Source organism: Aedes albopictus, chromosome 1, assembly GCF_035046485.1.
Source record: "Aedes albopictus strain Foshan chromosome 1, AalbF5, whole genome shotgun sequence".
NCBI lineage: Eukaryota > Metazoa > Arthropoda > Insecta > Diptera > Culicidae > Aedes > Aedes albopictus.
The window spans coordinates 230,157,998-230,178,076 of record NC_085136.1 but is presented as its reverse complement, the minus strand read 5'-3'; the positions used below and the strand labels follow the sequence as shown (position 1 = coordinate 230,178,076).

Below are 20,079 nucleotides of genomic sequence, written 5' to 3'. Positions count from 1 at the left end.
GGGCTCCTTCAGGAATTACTCCAGAATTATTCCAGAAAGTTATCTACTATTCCTACAGGAATTCCTGCATGAATTTCTTCCAGGGATTCCTCAGGAATTCCTTCATGTTTTTCTCCAGGTATTCGTCTAAGATTTTTCCAGAGATTACTTCAAGTTCCTCCAGGATTTCCTCTAGAAACTCCTCCAGGAGTTTCTCCAGGGATTTCTTCAGCATTTCCTCTGGGGTACCTTACCTACAGGAATTTTTCCAGGGATTTCCCCAGAGATTCTTCCACAAGATCCTCCAGCAATGCATCCAGGGATTTCTCCAGTAGTTCCTCTGAGATCGCTATAGGAATTTCTCCAAGAACACCTTCAGGGGTTCCTGCAGGAATATTTCCAAGATTTTCTTTAGGAGATCCCTTTGGGAATTCATCTAGGAATTTATCTGCGATTCCTACAAGAGTTCCTCCAGGAATTTCTCCAAGGATTCCTCCAGGAATTTATCCAGGAATTCCTCCAAGGATTCCTCGAGAAATTCCTTAAGGTTTTTGTCCAGCAATTCCTTTGAGATTTTACCAGACATTCCTTCAAGAATACCTTCAAAGTTTCCTCTAGCAACTCTTCCAGGAATTCCTTTAGGATTTCTTAAAAGGATTCTTTCAGAGATTTTTCCACTAGATCATCCAGGAATTTCTTCTGGAATTCCTCTGAGATTCCTCCAGGGGTTCCTTCAGGAATTCTTCCTGAATTTGTTTAAGGAATCCCTTCGGGAATTCTTCCAGGAATTTATTTGCGATTCCTACACATTTTTTCCAGAAATTCTTGCAAGAATTTCTTTCGGGGATTCCTCTAGGAATTTCTTCAAGAAGTTCTCCAGGGTTTCAAGCATTCATAGAGGAATTCCTTTATGTTTTTCTCCAGGAATTCATCTGAGATTTTTCCAGAAAATCCTTCAAGACATCCACCAGAAGTTTCTCTAGGAATTCTTTTGAGATGGGTTAAAATAAATAGAAACTTCAATTCAAATGTGCTTTCGATTTCCAAATTAGGATGACAAATTTGTAAACACGGTGCCGTTTTGAAGACTTTCAATCTAATGTAAAAACTTGATTGTCCCAAAAACCGATGTTGAATATTTTATATTGACGATGCGCTGGATGTAGATTATCATTTTCTATATGATCGCCTCCATCCGTATCCAAAAGTTTTACAATTGTATCGTTCCTAAGTGTACATGCTTCATTAAAAATATTTTCTGCTGTTTCAAAAATGTAGGATGAAGCAGGTGAAGAAACCCAAACTCTGCAATTTGCGGCTTAAGCGTGGCTTAGCGCTGCTAAGCCACCTCAGAGCACCGCTTAAAATAAGCCACGCTTAACGTAAACCGTAGCTTTATTAAACCGGGTTTAGTGGTTAAGCCGAGGTGAAGAAATCCAAAAAAAGTTAAGCCTGGCTTAAAATTTTGCTAAGCCTGGTTTAAAATTTAAGCCCGGGTGAAGAAATCGGCCCTAAAATATATAAACAATAATACACATTTATCTTCAGCATAATGCTTCGTCGTCCTCTTACTTATACACATACACTTAAGCAGTCACTCAACTGACATTTGTCTTCGCATCAGCCGGGGGATTAACCGTTCAATATTATTACTTATTCTACCAGGGGGCTGCCACTACACCAATTCAACAACATGCACGACTTAGGGTTCCGACTAGATCATTGCTGGATAGATCGTCGATGTTCCCCTCCATCCAAGCAATCACTCCACAAATGCCGGCTTATCGAAGCGCGGGGTCAGCCATCCCCGATGGCCGTTGATGACCTTCGGCTGTGGCCGTCTTCCTCCGTGTTCCACCCTGTATCCAATCGCCAGGTTTCATTGTGCGTATACTCATTGTCGACCCTCCAGTCTGAGCTATGGTTTAGAGTTTAGACTCAGGCTCCCGACGGTCACGTTGATGATGGATTCTGCACCATTCCTACCGTAGGTTTTTCTGTCACCTACGTTCGCGACATTTCCGTTCAGTCTAGCCATAGCATCGTGTAGAGCCCAGACTCCGGGGTGATACACAAATTATGTCACGCAAAAATCGACCTTACCTTTCACGCTTGCGGGCTGAATTGGCCTTCTCGCATCTCAGTACCATCTATTTTTCAACCATGATCCAAGGGTTCTTTTTCCCTTGGGGTCTGGTTGACCCCTAGTTCTCTAGGTATGCGTAGGGGAGAGGCCCTAGGCTAAAAACTTGCCGAATGCTGCAAGGGTCGCACACGCGTATTGAAGTCTAAAGTCTACTCTACAGCTATGAAGACGTCTCTCCACGTGGTGATTGTAACTTACACTCACCTGCGAAGAACATTCTTGCCATGTTCGTTACTGATCCGATTGATACTAGAAGGCATGGAGTACAGAGAGCCAGATGGACAGACCAGGTAAAGCATGATCTGGCGAGCGTTAGGTGTGATCAACGCTGAAGAGCTGCAAGCCGATAATTATGGCAGCACGTTGTTAACTCAGTGTTGTAAAGCATCCACTGTTCGAGTTTTCGATGTGCCAAAATGGTCCAAAAGTGCGAATTGAGATAAAAAAAAATACGCTAAATTCTGTTTTTACATATTTTTGCATATCATTAACAGATTTCAAAATACATACTTTGGTATGTCACATTAATTTTTATTATATTTACAGATGCTTCCGAAGGTGCCGGTCCCAACTTTGGACCAAACCATGACCGAATATCAGCGAGCCCTTCAACCCATTCTAACACCCCAACAACTGGAACGCGCTCGGACCATCATTAGACAGTTTACTGCCCCCAATGGGCTTGGCACGACGCTGCAGCAGCACTTGCTGGACAAACGGGAAGCCGAAGACAACTGGGCGTACTACTATTGGTTGAACGATATGTACATGGACAACCCGCTCCCACTGCCCATCAACTCCAACCCGGGCATGGTTTTGCCACCTCGGAAATTTACCACTGTCAACGACCTGGCACGGTTCGCCGCCCGGCTCGTGGACCATCTCGTCAGCCACAAGGAGATGCTGGACAGCGGAGGTTTGGCACAGGAGCGGGCCACATCACGCGAAAAAGGTCAACCACTGTGCATGGCCCAGTACTACCGGCTTCTTGGGTCCTGCAGACGACCTGGCGAACAACGAGACAGTCAGTATTTGCCAGAGCAGAGGACTGATGAGCATGTTATAGTTTGTTGCAGAAATCAGGTTTGTTTACAATTTTTTTGGATAGGGGAATGATGTTTAGGTTAATGATGTTCTTTTTTAGATGTACTGTCTTCCGGTGAAGGCCGGTGATCGCGGACGGTTGAACGAAGACGAAATTGCTTCACAGGTGTTGCACGTGCTCAACGAGGCTCCATGCTTGTCTAAGAAAGCTGCCCAAATTGGTATTTTAACGGCTGAACCACGACAACGGTGGGCCAAAGATCGGAAGTTGTTACTATTGGAGGAACAGAACTCTCGTAACATTGAGCTTATCGAGCAGGCATTAGTAGTGATCTGTATAGACGAGCCTATCCCATTGACGTTTAATGCACGGGGATTCAACGGATCTCCGGCGGGAGCACACTATTGTGGAGGTCGGGATGAAAGCAATATGGCACAGGAAATGATTCACGGTGGTGGCAGCGAGTACAATTCCGGAAATCGTTGGTTCGACAAGACAATGCAGTTGATAATTTGCAATGATGGAACCTGGGGCCTGTGCTATGAGCACTCACCCTCCGAGGGTATTGCCGTCGTTCAACTGTTAGAGGGAATCTACAAGAAGATCGACGAAATGCCAGCTAAGGATGAAACCGGCTCGCAAGACCACCTGCCACCGCCCGAGCGTTTGGAGTGGATTGTTCGACCGGAAATCGATCAGCGGATTCGGGAAGCCTCAAGAAATGTCGACAAGTATATGGCGGTTGGTTGATTAGAGTGTATGGGAGACATAATTTTGACTTCATTTCAGAAACATCGAGGATCTCGACTTTTACGTGTATCGGTATCGGCCATTCGGAAAGAATTTCATCAAGGCCTGCCAAGTTAGCCCTGACGTGTTCATCCAGTTGGCACTACAGTTAGCATATTTCAAGTAAATATTCTAAGAATTTTAAAAAAATACATTTCGATAATACTTTTGGTTTTCTACAGGCTTTATGGGCATTTAGTCAGCACGTACGAAAGTGCTTCAACTAGAAGATTCTTGTTGGTAAGTACTAGTTGGCTTCAGCTATCAAATACTAAGTTGCTAAATTTAAATATTAATTCAAAGGGCCGTGTGGACTGTATCCGTTCCGCCAGTATGGAAGCATTGGAGTGGGCTAAAGCCATGTGCCAGGGAGAAGGGGCCAACGTAACCCTCGAAAGCGACAAGGAAGACGACTACAGTAGCGAAGCAAACGATGCCAAAAAAGTAACTTTCAGTATTTACAGTGTATGTAGCTATAAGTTCCTATTACTAATTACCCCTATTAACGCATTGGATGTCACCTATTGCTTGAGATCTTATTCAATGAAAAGCTTTATACTAACAATCGATTTGCCAATTTCTTAGAGAGATCATTTAAGGGAATTGTTCCGCTGTGCAGCTGCTCGCCAAACGGAAGTAATGGTTCAAAATATCCTTGGCCACGGAATCGACATCCATCTGCTAGGCCTTCGGGAAGCATGCCGGGAGCAACAAGGATCTCTGCACGAGCTGTTCACCGACGAAAGCTACAAAATTGCCAACTGTTTCCTTCTCTCCACGAGTCAGGTACCAAAGCATCTGATTGGATAAGCGATACATGGAGCACAATGGAGCACCTACTCAGCACAACTATTTCAAAGCACCATGTCGGCACCTTACTGCACTGAACGAAATCATCGCATTGATTTTCCCTTTAATAACCCCTATGTTTACTTTCTCTTTACAAGGTGGCCTGTTCGACAAACAGCTTCATGGGTTATGGACCGGTCACTCCACATGGATATGGGGCATCGTACAATCCGCATCCGAACGAGATAATTTTCTGCATTTCAGCCTTTTTTTCGTCGGATAAAACAAGTGCATCGAGATTTGCACGTTCGCTCCAGGATTCACTCGATGCCATGCGCGATTTGCTGTCATAAGTTGGACGAACCGTCGTAAACTCACAGGAGGCCTTACCGTGTAACTACCAGTTCACTCTACGCACTCCAGAACTAGGTTAATGTGAACGTACGAAACGAAAACATATCAACGTTTTGGTGTTCAGTTGAACACGATTGATTTTAATAGTTTAATCGACCCTTGCTCTAGATAAGGGGAGTGGAAATTCCCGCTCATCAGTGCAGGGGGATCCAACCAAAGAAACGCAAACATATCATTAGCTCGTAAGATGAAAATTATACACATTAAATCGAAATCACGATTACTTGTAAGAAGAAGTATTAAGTAGCTGAATTTTGCACTGATTATAAATCTGTTATGAAGAAAATTGATATTTAATATTGTTGATATTAATTATGGTTTTGTTAAATTTTGGGGGTTGAGTTGTTATACTTCAACAGCGTGTAGTAGCAATATAATAATACTATTGAACTTGAAATTTAGTCTATACTATTTATGACGTGATTAGGTTCCAAACAGTTGAACACTTGGTGTTTAAAGTTACTTTCGTTAAAAGTGTTTAAACATGTTATGCAGTGATTAAGTAAAAAGGTTTATGCATTACGTTCCTTGTAATGGTTTGGTATTTTAAATGCTCAAATCAAAATACATTCCAAATGTACTGATATATCCATTAACATATCATCTATAATCAAAGGTTTGAGCGCCCGCACAGTAATTCTTGTCCATTTTATGAAACAAAATTGTAGTAGTTAAACCGAAATCACAAACATTGGCTTAATCAGAGAATCACCCACTTATGATTAACTTCTAGCGTGTACACTCTTGAACGATTCAAAGCTTCAGCCACAAACAACACCCATCAACCAGCAGTCAATCTTGCATGCAAGTTTCCAGAAACGTGCTTTTTCGAGGGGTGAAAAATGAAAACCATCTCAAAAGCTTACCACCACACCAAGTATGTAATAAAATTTGAGTAATAGAAAAAAAAACTATGTAAACAATATCAAACATGTGAAGATAACAATATTTAGTGAACGTTTTAAAAACAAACAAAACATACAAGTAACTATATACTCTAAACCTATAGGCAAAACCCGTACAATTTACATAGCATTTAGCCTGAGTGATGATAACAACGTGAAACATATCTCTTGTTACTAATCATGATAATTATCATAAAAAGAAACGACGAAGTGAAATGATCTCTACATAAGTCATATTTAACGATTAAAGTGTTAAACATTGTTCTGGAAACCCCGGTCTGTAAACAAACGGGCTTTCCCAAACTACTAGAGTAAAAAGTTGTGATTTTCCCAAACAGAAATTGTTGGAGCGTGGCAGTATTTTATGTGACTTGTTAGTAATCGAGTATCTGTTGCGATAACTACGTGTTGATGTACCAACACTTCCACGAAAAAAAGCGATGTTTAGCTTGTGTATTGAAATGATACTGTCGATATGAATTTAATTCATTTAGGTATTTGTGAAGCTTGACTTTACTGTTTTTTTTTTGAATTGACAGAGTTTATGCTAATTTGTTCATAGTGTATACTGATTAAAACATGGCTGGTTTTTCCTAGTTTCATAACAGGTTGGTAAACACGGCTAACCATCCTATATGTCCTCGAAAGGCGGGACAGGGTCAACACCACGTCTGCTTCCTGCTGCACTGATAATATCAAGATGCTACGTGCACCGCAATTTGACCTCCCCCTAGCAAATGGTCTAACAGCTCACGGGACAAAAAGACGTACTGCCATGAGGCCTCTGTCACCCCGAATCTATCCAGGGGAGGACCCCTTTCTATGCCCTACAGTTGGATCCAACCAGCAAATCCAGGCCCACTCGATCGCGATTGTGTGGAACTTTGGGGAACTCCTCAGATTATGCGAAAGCATTTCCGACTAATCTCTGTGTCGTATACTAGCACAGCACAGTTTTATTTACCGAGAAGATAGCGTCTACGGTCGACCTCTCCTTCCGGAAGCCGAACAGATCACCCGAGAGACCATCTACCCTCGGTGTACCTCAACAGTATGTTCAGGATGATCCTCTCGAGCACCTTCCCCGCAATATCGAACAACCATATCGGTCTTTGTGCCGAAGGGTCACAGGGAGGTTAATCTGTCTTTGGCAGTACATTGGACCAGACTCTGCCGTTTCCAAACCTCTGGGAAGACTCTCTCGTCCAGCCATTTCTGCATAACAGATGCGACCATCTTGGGAGACTCTGCAATGACTACCTTTAAGGCCAGAAAACTGCTGGACGAGACTTTAAACCTCGTGACTCGGCCAGTACGATTCTGTAGGCATCACCCCGCGAATTCGTATTGGCACTCTGAACCAGGACCTCATAGCTGACATTTGTGTCCTTATCTCTGCCTTGAGTGCGTCTTTGGCAACCGCAAACGCCACCCGACGTTCAGCCAGCTTCTCATCAGAACGTGCACTTTACGTTCGTCGCTTAGCCCTTAGGCAAGCGCGGCGTAGGTTCACAATTGCTGAAGTCCACCAGTATGCATGTGGTCTCCCAATCCTAGGATGGATATTCTTAGGCATGGTGGCATCGCATAGACATTGACTGGGCATCACCGCTTAGCCCAAGGAAGTTTCGCTCATAGTGGAGCACCTCCCTAATCACCTCGGTGTTGAAATATGATGGCCTTAGCCTGAACGCCCCTTCCTCTGCTCGCTGCATGTTCTTGTTGTAGTTAATAGCGTAACGGACCGCAGCTGTGTGTGCCGATATCGTCTATCAACCATTACGATCTACTGTATGACCTGGACTCGATGATCGATTGCGCTTCGTTCCTGTTGAAGGTATGTATCGACATAAGCCTAATCGACATAGCATCTGACCTTGCTGATTCGAGAAATGGCTTTCACTTTCCACAGCCGGGGCCGCACAGGCATTGAAGTTTATCGCTAATATCACCGGTCGTGGCCCTGTTAACTCCATCGTCTTATAGGACAGCATCTGCGTGAATTGCGCTGTCGACAACGAGGAGGCCGCAATGGCAATGGAATTCCAAATTTACTGTCAATAGCATTCATATTATTTTATAGTAGGATGCGGGACCATTTGGACAGCGTGGCTTATTTTTGGCAACTTTTGCTTATAACTTGATCAATTTTGTTCAGAATAACTTAAATTTTCAAGGCAATTAGTCTAGTCTAGTCTAGCCTAGTCTACACTTACACAACAATTCTTTTAAAGAATCCTGGAAAATTAAAGATTCAACTGTATTTCTATCATTTTCCTTGTCATTACAGTGCCGATTCGTTCGTTGGAGGTTCGTTAGATGGGTTGTCTCGATGGTTGAATGTTCACTGGTTGGGGCAAAACCCATCTTAAAAGCACTGTCAATGTCAAAATCGCTGTCAAAACGAGTTGGACATCTGACCCCCGTCGCATCGCAACTCCTATATACAGAACGTTTGTGTGCGTATGCGAGTGTTTCGTGACGAATTTCTCATCAGTTGCGTGAGTCTAAAGCGTGGTCTAAAGCATTTGGATCAGATGTCAGTTGATGCCAACGAACGAACACGATTCGCTAATCGGAGCGCAGTCGTGACCCAACGAGCGAATTCAGACTGTATTAATGCTTGAAGTAAATAGGTACATCGTAGATTCTTCAAAGGCATTTAAACTGCCAGGCCTACTATAGAGCGTTGATGATTCTACAGAACTATTGAGTGGGGACGTCTCGTACCAATCACTCAGTTTTATAAAAAGTAAATTCATGAAAATCACTGCGAGTGACGTAGCTGAGAATGTTAATGTCACTTCTTGTTTCTCAGCTTGCAGGGCTGCAACACAGATATTTACTCCGTATCCTGGCTCTTTTGGCCTAGGCTTTAGCACCATTACTCGCGCACATTTTTTCATATTTTTTTTCATATTTTATGGGAAGACGCAGCCAGAAACAATCTCAACCATTTACCCGGAAATCCTCTAGCTTTTGGTTGAACATTCCTCCTCGAAACTGCTTCAATTGATTTTTTTTTAAACTGGTTCGCGTTGGATTATTCCACGAAGAAATCCATTGGCATCGTCCTATCGAATCTCGCAAAAACTGCCCTCCACAAGGCACACATAAAATCGATTTTAACCTGAATTGGTGGCCTTCGTGGCCATGCGGTTAGCGGCGTCAGTCGTCTAGGCGTTTCGTAAGCCTTGGAGTGTGGGTACGATTCCCACTCCAGTCGGAGAAAACTTTTCCTCAAATGAAAAATTCTTCACTGGACCACTGAGAGTTGTCCGATGTCTCGTGTTTGTAATGTTCAGTTTGTGCAGCCTCTAAAGCCGGTGTGAATTGTCTTTTTTTTCATGGTAATAGGAGACAATCAGTGAAGTACTAGATTTGTAGTAGGGGAGACTCAGGGGACTTGATCCCTCATTTTCTCGGAATCAAAAACATTGGAGCATATTGGAATAAAATTCACTGAGTTCTAAGCGGGAAGTACACAAAATTGGACCCCCTGTCGAAGTGGTCCAACACTCTATGTTTGTCAGTCTGTTATGCTTGGGAAGGGCAATATGCTTTGATCAGATATATATCCGAATTAAAAAAAATCACAATCGTTTAAACGTTATTGAATTAGTTCAACCCATCCTCAAAAGGTGTAATAGGCTTGTACCAATGTGCAATGATTGTTAGAAGTAACTATTGATTACTAGTATTTAGTGTAAAATAGTCAAATAATCCTCAATGAAAATGACGCTTTAATGAGTATATTTAAATTATACAGTACATATTCATCTTACGTTGAAGAAACGTATTAAACCAGTTCAAGTGGTAGCGTTGAATAATTTAGAAAAGTATATATACATCTTGTTGAGTGACGTTCCGAACGGCAAATCCTACGTTAACTGAATGTACGATACTGCGCCTGATGGTGCCATTGTATCAGTATTGACTAACTAATCACAATATAAGCTCACCAAAACCAACGACGCAAACATGGAATTCGGCTGTTTTAGAAAGAAAATGTCCCTAGATTGACTTTGTTTCACGTACAGTAAGTGTATATTAAATAAAAGTCTAGCAACAGTACTATTTGTGGGGATAATGATCCATGATCAACAACTAACCTTAAAACCAATTCGTACTTGCACAAGTAGTACCATTTGCCTACTGTTTCCGAGCCTTCTCCTAACACTGCTGTGCAGATTATGCAATTAAGCTTAACAGAAATAGCTCTCCATCCACTCATTTATCGACTCCTAGTCGAAGAGTCTTTGGAATGTTTAAGGTATGTGTGTTGGTTTATGTGTCCATCCGACAAAAACAGTAGGTAGGATTTCAACATGAGATTAAGTAATAATGTCCTTTTTCTTTGATCGCTCGATGTAGCTTCAATACTTCAACAGTCTTTATGATACTCGTAATTGTGTGTGTAGTTGAAACAGAAGGAAAACGACGTTTTGATTGATTATGCACTGCTATTCTATCATACAAATCATCCAATTTACAATCAGGCGTTTCCCGATGAAGAGGACCCTAGGTTACGACGAAACGAACGACGTACCTCTTTAATTCCTGGAACTTCAATACTATCGTCGCTCACCTTGAATGCACGAGTAAAAGTACAATTAATGCAAATCATGACATTCACAACAACAAGGTTGTATAGATTACCTTGCAAAAATTGTGGTGTAGTAGTTCACCAGCCGACCCACGATCTTTTGGATCATGCTGCAGGCAGCACTCAACGAATTCATGACCTTCTTCGGATAGGCAGTCAGGTATTTCCGGAGACTCACCCATACCGACTTTGAACATAATTTGGAAGTTGGAATCGAACTGATACCAAGGACGCTGTAAATAAAGATTGGCCGATATTCGCTATAGTCCGCAAAGTAATGGGAGGTTACATACCTTGCCACTAGCCATTTCGATGACGACACATCCTACGGACCAGATGTCAGCAGCTCTTCCGTGTCCCTCGCTGTTAGTTTTGGTGAACACCTCCGGTGCCATATAAGCTAAACAAAATTGAGCAGGTGAATTGGTAAACGGTAGTGGTAGTGGTAGGAATCAATCAATTACCTTGCGTTCCAACGTATCCCTTCAGTTCACCAGGCATCGTGGTGTGAGCTTGTATTTTAACAGCAGACCCAAAATCTCCCAGCTTCAAGCAATTCCCATCTTTGGTTAAAAATATGTTGGCCGTTTTAATATCACGATGAACAACACCGTGGCGATGGAGTTCTTTCACACCCGACAGCAACTGGGCCGTATAGCGACGCGTTTGCGCTTCCGGGAGGCCGCCATTCAGCTCAACTAAACTTTCCAAGGTACCTTCGGGACACAGCTCCATGAAAATAAGCAACTCCTCCTGTAAAGTAAAAATTATGAATGACTCGCAGTTCGATTTCAAAATCTTCGCACACTAACCCTATGAACTTCAACGCCATAATATTTGACCAAATTCCTATGGTTTATGCCTTCGAATATCTTGAGCTCTTCAGCGACCTTTCGTATTGCGCTAGTCTCTCCCGGCTGTATGGCAATCTCCTTCATCGCCATAAGTTCACCAGTCGAATTATTGACCGCAGTATAAACTTTACCGAAACGTCCCTGACCTATTTTAATGCCACGATGCCAGCTGAAGTTCACGCTACGAGCCCGGTTCAATACCTTATCACAGAAACTTATCTCCTTGACGTTTCCAATCAGACTGCGCTCACGTAACTTTTCATCCAGCTCGTTATCGAGTTTGTTGATGGCGTCACGTACTCGCAGCTGACGCAAAGGCTTCGTACCAATCAAAGAGCCAGTCGGTACACGAATCTTTATGTCTTGTACTCCCTCGTATGACGTTTGTTTTTTGTATATATCAGCCGAATCAATCAAATGGTGTGGTCGTAACATCACTGAGTCCTCCCGTAAACTTAGTTGATTTTGGAAAGGTTTGGTTGAAGTTAGATTAGGGATCGAAGCCCGACCTTGTGATGGCGATGGAGAAGGTGAACTTTTCCTAGAGCGAGGTGATCGACGTATTCGTTCTGGTTCTCGGATGGTACCAATAACATGTGAAATGCAGGCATCCATCTTGGATTTGAGATCCTCAAATTCTTTATTGCTCAAATGGCTGGTACACTGCGGATCACAAGCGGAAATGAGGAATTCTAAACCTTGATTGGCCCATCGAGGTCGAAGCCCACGTCCACGCTCACAACGCTCCGTCACAAACTTCATCCACAGCTTCGCAAAGTGAACGATTGCGTTAGACAACTTGAGTTCACATTCCGGATCTCGACAGTTTTCAGCTCTCGCTTCGTAGAGTCTCGCCAGATCCTTATGATACTCAAACCCAAATTTGTATCCTTGGTGTAGAATTTCACGCGTTCTGGATAACACAGCTATACGATCACTTTCGTCCATATCGGCCATATTTCGAACATGGCACTCGTTCTGCAGATTCTCGATCACAGTTGTCAACTTGTTTCTAAAAAGTAAGGCATTTTTCTTCAGCAAACGTAAACTGTCCACTACTTCTTGACACACTGGGCTTTTTACATGTTTTACATGTGTAGCTGAATTCCTCAACACGACACCATCATTTAAATCTTCATCACACTCATCACAATGGTCTCGATGGAAGTCAACATTTTCCAGATCACGAAACAGTCCCTTTGTAAAGGCCATCGTTTTCATAGTTTTCTCACGAGCAAATGTGAATACATCCTGAGTTTCCCGACATAAGGTCAAGAACTGCCACTTTTTATCCCACTTATCACTATCACTATTGTCGATCAATTTGATCTGATCCTCTAAATCACGTAAACGTGAATACATTTTTCTACCCGTATTCTCTAGCACCTTCTCGACAATATTACAGAATCGCTTTGCAGCGGCGGCATGTTGTCCAGGGATCATTGGACAAACGAGTTTTGTAAAACGCCATTCTTCGTCCAATGCGGACTTTTGGTGGCATTCTGGAGTGGCCACTAATATCCACTGTTCGGCAAATTCCAAGTATAGCTCAAATATCTTTCTTACTGTGCCGTCGAATGTCTCCAAAACTGCCATGTACTTATCCAGCTCCATTTCTCGATCATAGAGCGCAGTATTAATATGCTTTTGAAAGCGATCGCGATGAATCATGGCTAATGTAAGGCCTTCCTTAAGTTCTTTGATGTGCTGCTCAAGGCTAAGCGGATTTGGTTGCACTGGTTTTGTTTCTAAACGCATCTTAAGGAACTCTTGAATCACTTCCAACGGAATAAGTGAAAGAAATATGAAAGCTGAAACGTAAGAGGGAAGATTCAACTTTTTGGCTTCTTCACTCCAGGCTCCATAACGGCGTAGTTCATTCTCCTGAACCTTTTCGAGGGGTGGTTCAATACAAGGCACATCCTCTTGGTCAAACAGGTAGTCGTCCTCGTGTTCGTGAGTCCCCGGTTTCTCAAGCGTCAACTGAGCTTTTCGTAGCACAACGTTATGTAAACGGTGCAAAAATGTGAGAGATTTTCCTAATCCTCTGGTTTTCAACACATTCTCAATATACTTGCGGTACAATGACGTTGAATTGTTTGCAGTGTGTGCGGTAACTTCCGTTATAGAGTTCACACTGTAGAAGTTTAAGGTGTTCATGTATTGACTCATCTCTGTTTCCTCTGTGAAAGAAAAATGCCGTCTGATAGATAAATCTTCGATGTCTGAGTATTCACGGCCTGATTCATCACTGTTGGCACTTTCCGAGGCACTGCCTTCGTCGATAAACTGAACTCGTTTGGTACTGCAACTATCAGATGAGGTACAAGTTGACTCTGCGTGTCCATTATGACCTACGTCACCGTTTTCCTCTTGAATCGAAGAACTTGTAGAACTGTCAGTCTCCAGTATTGGCCAGTGGTATGACTTTTTGTTTCCCTGAAGTCGTGCCAACAGCTTACCCAGAATAAGTAACGTAAGCCGATGTTGTTTGGTCATATTATACCATAGACACATCGCTTTCACTCTTCCAACGAATTCATCGCTTTTATATATGGGGAATGAAGCACCCATAGCTTTGGACGAAGGGAATAGACTTTCTTTGGATTCCAACCGCAGCAACAGATCTTCCACTTGTTTAAGCGCTATTGTTTGAATTTCTAAGCAATCTTTGCAGTACATTGACAAGCAACCGAAACAAAACTGGCGTCCTGAATCAGCATTAGCCGTAGACGCCGTGGCGTCAGATCCGAATCCGCTATCTGCTAAACTCAAGTTACTGTTCATTCTGGCAATATGGCGCTGAAAGCGGAAATTCATTATTTCCTGTAATAGTGCATCGATTTCATTTCTAGCTTGACAGAGGATTTTGTCCTGCTGTTCAACGGTTCGATCGGCATGCCAAGCTTGCAGCTCCAACCATATTAAATCATTGGCATGCGTCTGCCAGAGCCTTTCTTCAGTCGATATTACGTTTCGATTAGTGCGATCCTTGTCAATGCTACCTAGTTTAATTAGATTAGAAAAGGTATCGTGGAATGCGATCCTATTCTGGGGTATATCTGTCGTAGTGAAGTTCACCGAAGAATCCCTGAAGTTTGCAAAAGCCGATGGTGGAGCAGACGTTCTGCAGCCTATGGGTCTCGATTTAACACTCATGAAACGACTGCAAGATTCTATGAGTGCTGGAACTACCGTCGGCGAAATCCCCGTTGTAACATTTGTAATTGGCATACTTTCTGCTCGTTCTTCAATCGATCCAACAGTTGGACCAAAGTTGACCGAGTTTCGTGTAAATACTGTATTTGCCGCAGCTGCCATTTTAATCTCACGCTCCGAGTCACGCAGTAGTTGGGTTGATCTCTTGTCGGTGCGTGCTTTTTCCTCTCCATTCGGTTCCATTATCAATTGGTTAAGAATCGCACAGTCAACTGTGTTGCGCCGATCGGCACGTGGCCGCGCCAGACGTCCACCGGTTCTCATTTTCACGGCACCCTCCCTGGAAAGAATAAAAGAAAACAGGTAAGTAGAGAAAAAAAAACAACAAAAATATTTACAGCTTATTCAAGGGACGTTCATTTATCTTATCTGAAGTGCATTTTTGCCGTCCACAAGTCAGATGGTCGAAAAAAAACACCTTCAATCTCCCATGCGTGGTACAATCTTATCGAGAGCGTGCACTACAACAATGAAAGGCCGCGCAAAATTGTTGGACACCGTTCAAAATCCAACATGGCGGCTGACAACAGGGCTGTCAAACGGAATTTTTCATTCCCTTAAGATTACAAAACGCAATAATACTCACATTCTTTGTCTGGAACTTCTGCTTTTATTCTTTATCCTCGTCCGTGGAGGCGTACTACCATACTGTTCGTACTGACTGAGCACGTCGTCTACCGATGAAGCCCGGAGAGTTTCTTCAAATTCTAACGAATTGGAGCCGCCAATAAAATCCGTGTCATCTGAGGATCGAATTATCACGGTGCTGCTGTTGAAAGAAGGAAATTTAATCAATTAGAAAATGATTATCAAGAAGAAATATGAAATACCGTATAACCGCAAAATCTCGTAAAACCCGTCTGCCCTACCAGGTTCATGTAATACAAATAGGTGAAAATGTCTTTTAGCGCGGTCAAGCGGGCGAAACTTGGAAATCTTATCTTATCTGACATCGACATGGGCCGCACACACTGAGGCGAAGTGGTGAATCCCCCCAAAATCGAAACTGGAAGACGTGGTCAGCTTTCTCGCTTCAATTCGAAGCAAATAGCGTGTGACAGGGACAACAGGAAAACAATCGATCAAAATCGACGAACGGGTCAATTCAGATAATCTGCGAGTGACCATGAACGATTTGCGGCGTTTCCGGGACATACTGAGGAACAGTTTGAGCACAACATTTCTGAACCCCAATTTTTTTACCGAAAAGTGTTAATTATAATTGTATTAAGTTATAATTGTGTTAATCAAGTGAACTAACAATAGGTCACTTGCTGATGCAACTTTCCACACGATATTCTGGTTTTACCTAGATTTGCATCATTATGACCTATAAGGTACGATAGTTTGAATAACTTTAATATAATCAGCCTTATCATGATTCTTCCAAACACAAAATCCTGACAAAATCGTAGATTAGAAATCTACTTCGTCATATGCGTTAATTCCCGTCATATCAGAGTGGAAATAACCAATAACTACATATACCTATTCCACCTAACCTTTGCCAATGGCTCATCAGATGTAAGCACCAATGTCCCAAAAAAGACAAAAAACACGGTATTACCAGCAAAATTTTACGGGTTTTACAGAGTCTTTTGTACGACAATGTATGACTCCAGCCCCTACAGCGCTGGAAATCTAATGATTACCAGAAATCTCACGTGTCAATTTCACTCCACTTGATTTTTTTCTCGTTTTGCTTACGATGAAGACAACCGCACCAAAGCAGCAGCCAGCCGAATTGTTCTTCATCACCGTTTAATTTTCACTACGCCAGACTAACGTGTTGAAACAAACTTCAATCCACACACCACAAAAGCTCTGTGGTTCATCAAGGTTGGATTTCATTGCTACATAATGTAGCAAAAGCCGTTCAACTAATCAAATCAATCGGTTTTTCCTGTCGGTAAAATGTTTGTTTACAATTGTTTTCGCCTGAGGAGGATGCAAACAAATGTGTGCGTGGTTTTTCTGCATTCGAAACATGTTATTTAACAACCACAGAGAAAGATTATGATCTGGTGGACAAAACCATTAATTGAAATATTTTGATCGATATTGTTAAGCTACATCCATCTCAATTTCAAAATTTCTGCTTTTCGAATAAACACCTAAGGTCAAATCATGATTTTTGATCATCCTATTACCATAGTGTCACGTAGAATGTGTGACGGGAATTGAATTCAGGTTGTGCCCGAAACAGATGTGGACTAGACGGAAACAATACTCGAGGGACAATTATTCAATCTTATTATTGTAATTATCGGGTAAGTCGGTCGGGAGCAGTACTGAGACTCCCCGACTCAATAGCCTCAGGGTCGGCACGCTCACGTCCCGTAACTCGCGGGCAGGGAACTCTCGCAATTTGAAACAGATAATCACCACAGCACTTCACGGACAACTACACTTTATTACAGTTTTTACTCTCCTGTATTTCTGGCACTTTCTTTCTTACTCCCTTTATCTCCCACTTTCTTAATCTAACCTGACCTTTTTCGTTGGGGGCCCCTCTTCTGCAACACTCCACCACTCCTGGTCACCTTCTACCTCTGCGTCCTGGGTATTGCGCGCAATGGCGGCGCGCAGGTCTCGGTACAGCTTCCTGGTGCTGGCGTACGCGATGGCGGTGCACGGTACTTCACACCGCTATCAGCGATGGCGACGTCCTACGGTTTGGGGTGGCTTGGGGTTGTACCGCATGGGCTCCTGAACCTCCTACGTGTTCCGTCCTGCCGATATGGTAACGGATCGGTCTTCGGCGGGTTCTGTGCCGGAATTTGCCCAGATGGTTACGGAGACACAGTGGGGAAATCGGTCTAGCACTTTTTCATCAAAAACACGGGGTGGGCATTACATAGGGGCTAACATACAGGAAGTGGTGGTAGAATTACCTGTAGTCCACTGCGCACTCTCTCTGTCCACTTCCACAAACTTCAACTTCTTTCCACTTTTCAAGCTTTTCTTTCCACTTCTCAAACTTTTCCTATCAATTCTTTCGTTTCAACTTTTAGCCTTCAATCTATCTTGGTCGACGAACTCTGGGCAAGTGATAGCATACCGAGTCGTTGACTGCCTTGAGGTTCATGACCTCGTTCCTCGGTCATTGCCCTCTCCAGCCATCCCATTTCTCAATGGCCCCGTTACGCCACCCCTCATGGCCGCTCAATGGTTGGTAACCAGTCCATCTGGTGGTGGGTTTTCCAACTACGATGTGTAGCGTGCTGATGGTTGCTTTTAGGGTGGTGAAGCCTGGCCTTGTCCTGTCTAGCCTATCGGGAGCTTTTTAGCTGGGTGACACCTACACTAACCACGAGTATTACCTGCCATAAACATTTCAACATTTCACGTAACACAAATCACGAAATTCTCGGTAATACTCACGACACAAAATAACCAACACTTACATTATTTTAAGGATATCTTGGGTAAACCACGGTGCTAGAGACTTATTGCATGCTGATATACGGTGTATTTAGAGCAATCATTACTTTACATGCAAACTTAAGGTTGATTTAAAGTGGAAATGGGCAATTATAGAATCAAATTATCAAATATCAAATCTTAAATCAGTCGCATAATTGCTATTCCCACTTTAAATCAACCTTAAATGTTCATGCAAAGTAATTACTGCTCTAAGTACTCCGTGTATATATATATGCATATATATGCAATATGCATGCAATAAGGCTTCAGCACAGTGTTTACTTGGGTATAGTTGTTTCACTTTTTTACATTATGTGAAGCTAATTTACAAATTAGTAATTTATACCAAATTGGCCATGAGACATTTGGCGAGGTGCAAGAATAAAATCGATCATTATTGGTTGATGCTTAGATAGACGGGAATTAGATAAAAAAAAAACCCAGTGCCCAAAAGCTCACGACAATTCAAATACAATTCCTCTCTCGCTCTGATATTCATGCATATAGCAAACGACGAATGAGCACTCAAAAAACAAAAAGCGATAATCCCATTCAAAAATGTACAACAATGTTGCGATTATCATAAATCGCGTACTACAATTGTGTTATGTTTATAAACAGCGTTATGTAACTTCGATTATGGTTATTCACCGTATTCTTCTTAATCAAAACAACCACTAACACAATTTCATACTTTCCGCCCCGGAAGTGACAAAAATAAGCGACCGAAGCTACAACATATGTAGTACGCTAAACCAACTATCAAAGAACGACGTAATTTGCGATCAGCAACCCTTTACGCTATCACCATTCGCGACATCAATCACTATATCAAACCTTATCACTGTGCAAACATTGATGGAGGAACTCTCGGTAGAACGTAATGCCGAACCTGGAAAGGCAAGTGTCACACTGCCGCTAATATCTCGAACAAACTGTGTCTTTCGAAATTGTAGCCCGCAGAAAAAATGTGCTGATTTAGGAAGAAACTGGTTGTATCCAACATGTTGCATCAGGCTCGCTGTTGAAGATTTGCTATTTCAATAGCACCCCGAAAAGTTCATGGTCGAATCAGCAACCTCTGGTGGCACGTACCTCACGCGATCCACTTTTCCAGTGATATTTTGTTTGCATTTCTCCTGATCCCTAATTAGCTGGACACGGCCTTGCAGTCAGTACACGTCGACACTATTCTTTACCTGCTATCATCGTCGTCCTCGTCGCCAGAACTGAAATTGATGTCAATTCCCACACGTCTCTTCCAGTCCGAATCGGCCATTTTTCTCTCTGAGCACGAATTTCAAAATTTGCCTGACGTCGCAATCACCATTGGAAATTTCGCGTTTTTCGGAAAACTCGCGCGCTTAGCCGATTCGTTTGGTCTCTACTTCGATTACACCGACCGCCGGACACCGGATAAATGACCAGCTGAGACGTAACGAAAACAAACAAAACTGGACCAAATTCACGGCGCGGAACCGAACACGACGAAAAGGGGACCTTCTCGGTCGGAGAGTGAAAATTGTCTGACACTTTCACTGATGGCACGGTACATGCGCGCAGCTCGAGGCTAATCGGCCGAGAGTGAAGAAGAGCTCTCCGAGGCAGAATGTCAAAAATGCAAATGGTATGTGTATGGGGGATAGGAATATGATTCGGGTTTGAAATATTGAACCATTGAACGAAATATAAACATATGGTTTCAATGATATATCGTTTGTATTATCTAATTATCTGATTAATAATCGAATACAAAGTTCTTTGTTTCATAACAATAGATCCAAGTGAGAATTTCTTCTATTTGAGTTACACATAAAAATAACGGGTAGGGTAGAAGCACGGTAAAGGCTGGATATGCTGCGCAATTCAGATCCCATCGTGATCCACTAGCCTCTGCCCAGCAACTC

General features: G+C 42.7%; 2 protein-coding genes across 7 annotated transcripts in view; one reads left to right on the top strand and one right to left on the bottom strand.

The window, feature by feature from the left end:
- The window catches only part of LOC109430731 (choline O-acetyltransferase), a 171,547-nt gene extending 160,888 nt beyond the window's left edge, over window positions 1-10,659 (top strand). The window contains exons 3-9 of one of the 3 annotated variants that reach the window (XM_062846393.1): window positions 2,672-3,208; window positions 3,270-3,901; window positions 3,960-4,082; window positions 4,142-4,199; window positions 4,263-4,403; window positions 4,545-4,745; window positions 4,907-10,659. In XM_062846393.1, coding sequence (XP_062702377.1) covers window positions 2,672-3,208; window positions 3,270-3,901; window positions 3,960-4,082; window positions 4,142-4,199; window positions 4,263-4,403; window positions 4,545-4,745; window positions 4,907-5,101 — 1,887 coding nt within the window. In that variant the 3' untranslated portion in view covers window positions 5,102-10,659. The other 2 variants (XM_062846391.1, XM_062846392.1) reach the window with 2 other exon arrangements.
- Window positions 10,087-19,736, bottom strand: LOC109430716 (mitogen-activated protein kinase kinase kinase 4). 4 transcript variants are annotated; one of them, XM_029857355.2, is made up of 7 exons: window positions 19,372-19,736; window positions 15,333-15,512; window positions 11,486-15,026; window positions 11,138-11,426; window positions 10,967-11,073; window positions 10,727-10,906; window positions 10,087-10,655 (listed from the first exon to the last, which is right to left on the bottom strand). In XM_029857355.2, exons 1-7 carry the CDS (start codon window positions 19,449-19,451, stop codon window positions 10,563-10,565), a joined length of 4,470 nt encoding a protein of 1,489 aa, XP_029713215.2. In that variant the 5' UTR covers window positions 19,452-19,736; the 3' UTR covers window positions 10,087-10,562. The 4 variants fall into 4 exon arrangements, with proteins under 4 accessions (XP_029713215.2, XP_019562332.3, XP_029713216.2 ...); XM_019706787.3 differs by having other exon boundaries at window positions 15,333-15,515; window positions 19,372-19,735; XM_029857356.2 differs by lacking the exon at window positions 19,372-19,736 and adding an exon at window positions 15,577-16,328 and having other exon boundaries at window positions 15,333-15,515.
- Between the last annotated feature and the right edge of the window lie 343 nt (window positions 19,737-20,079).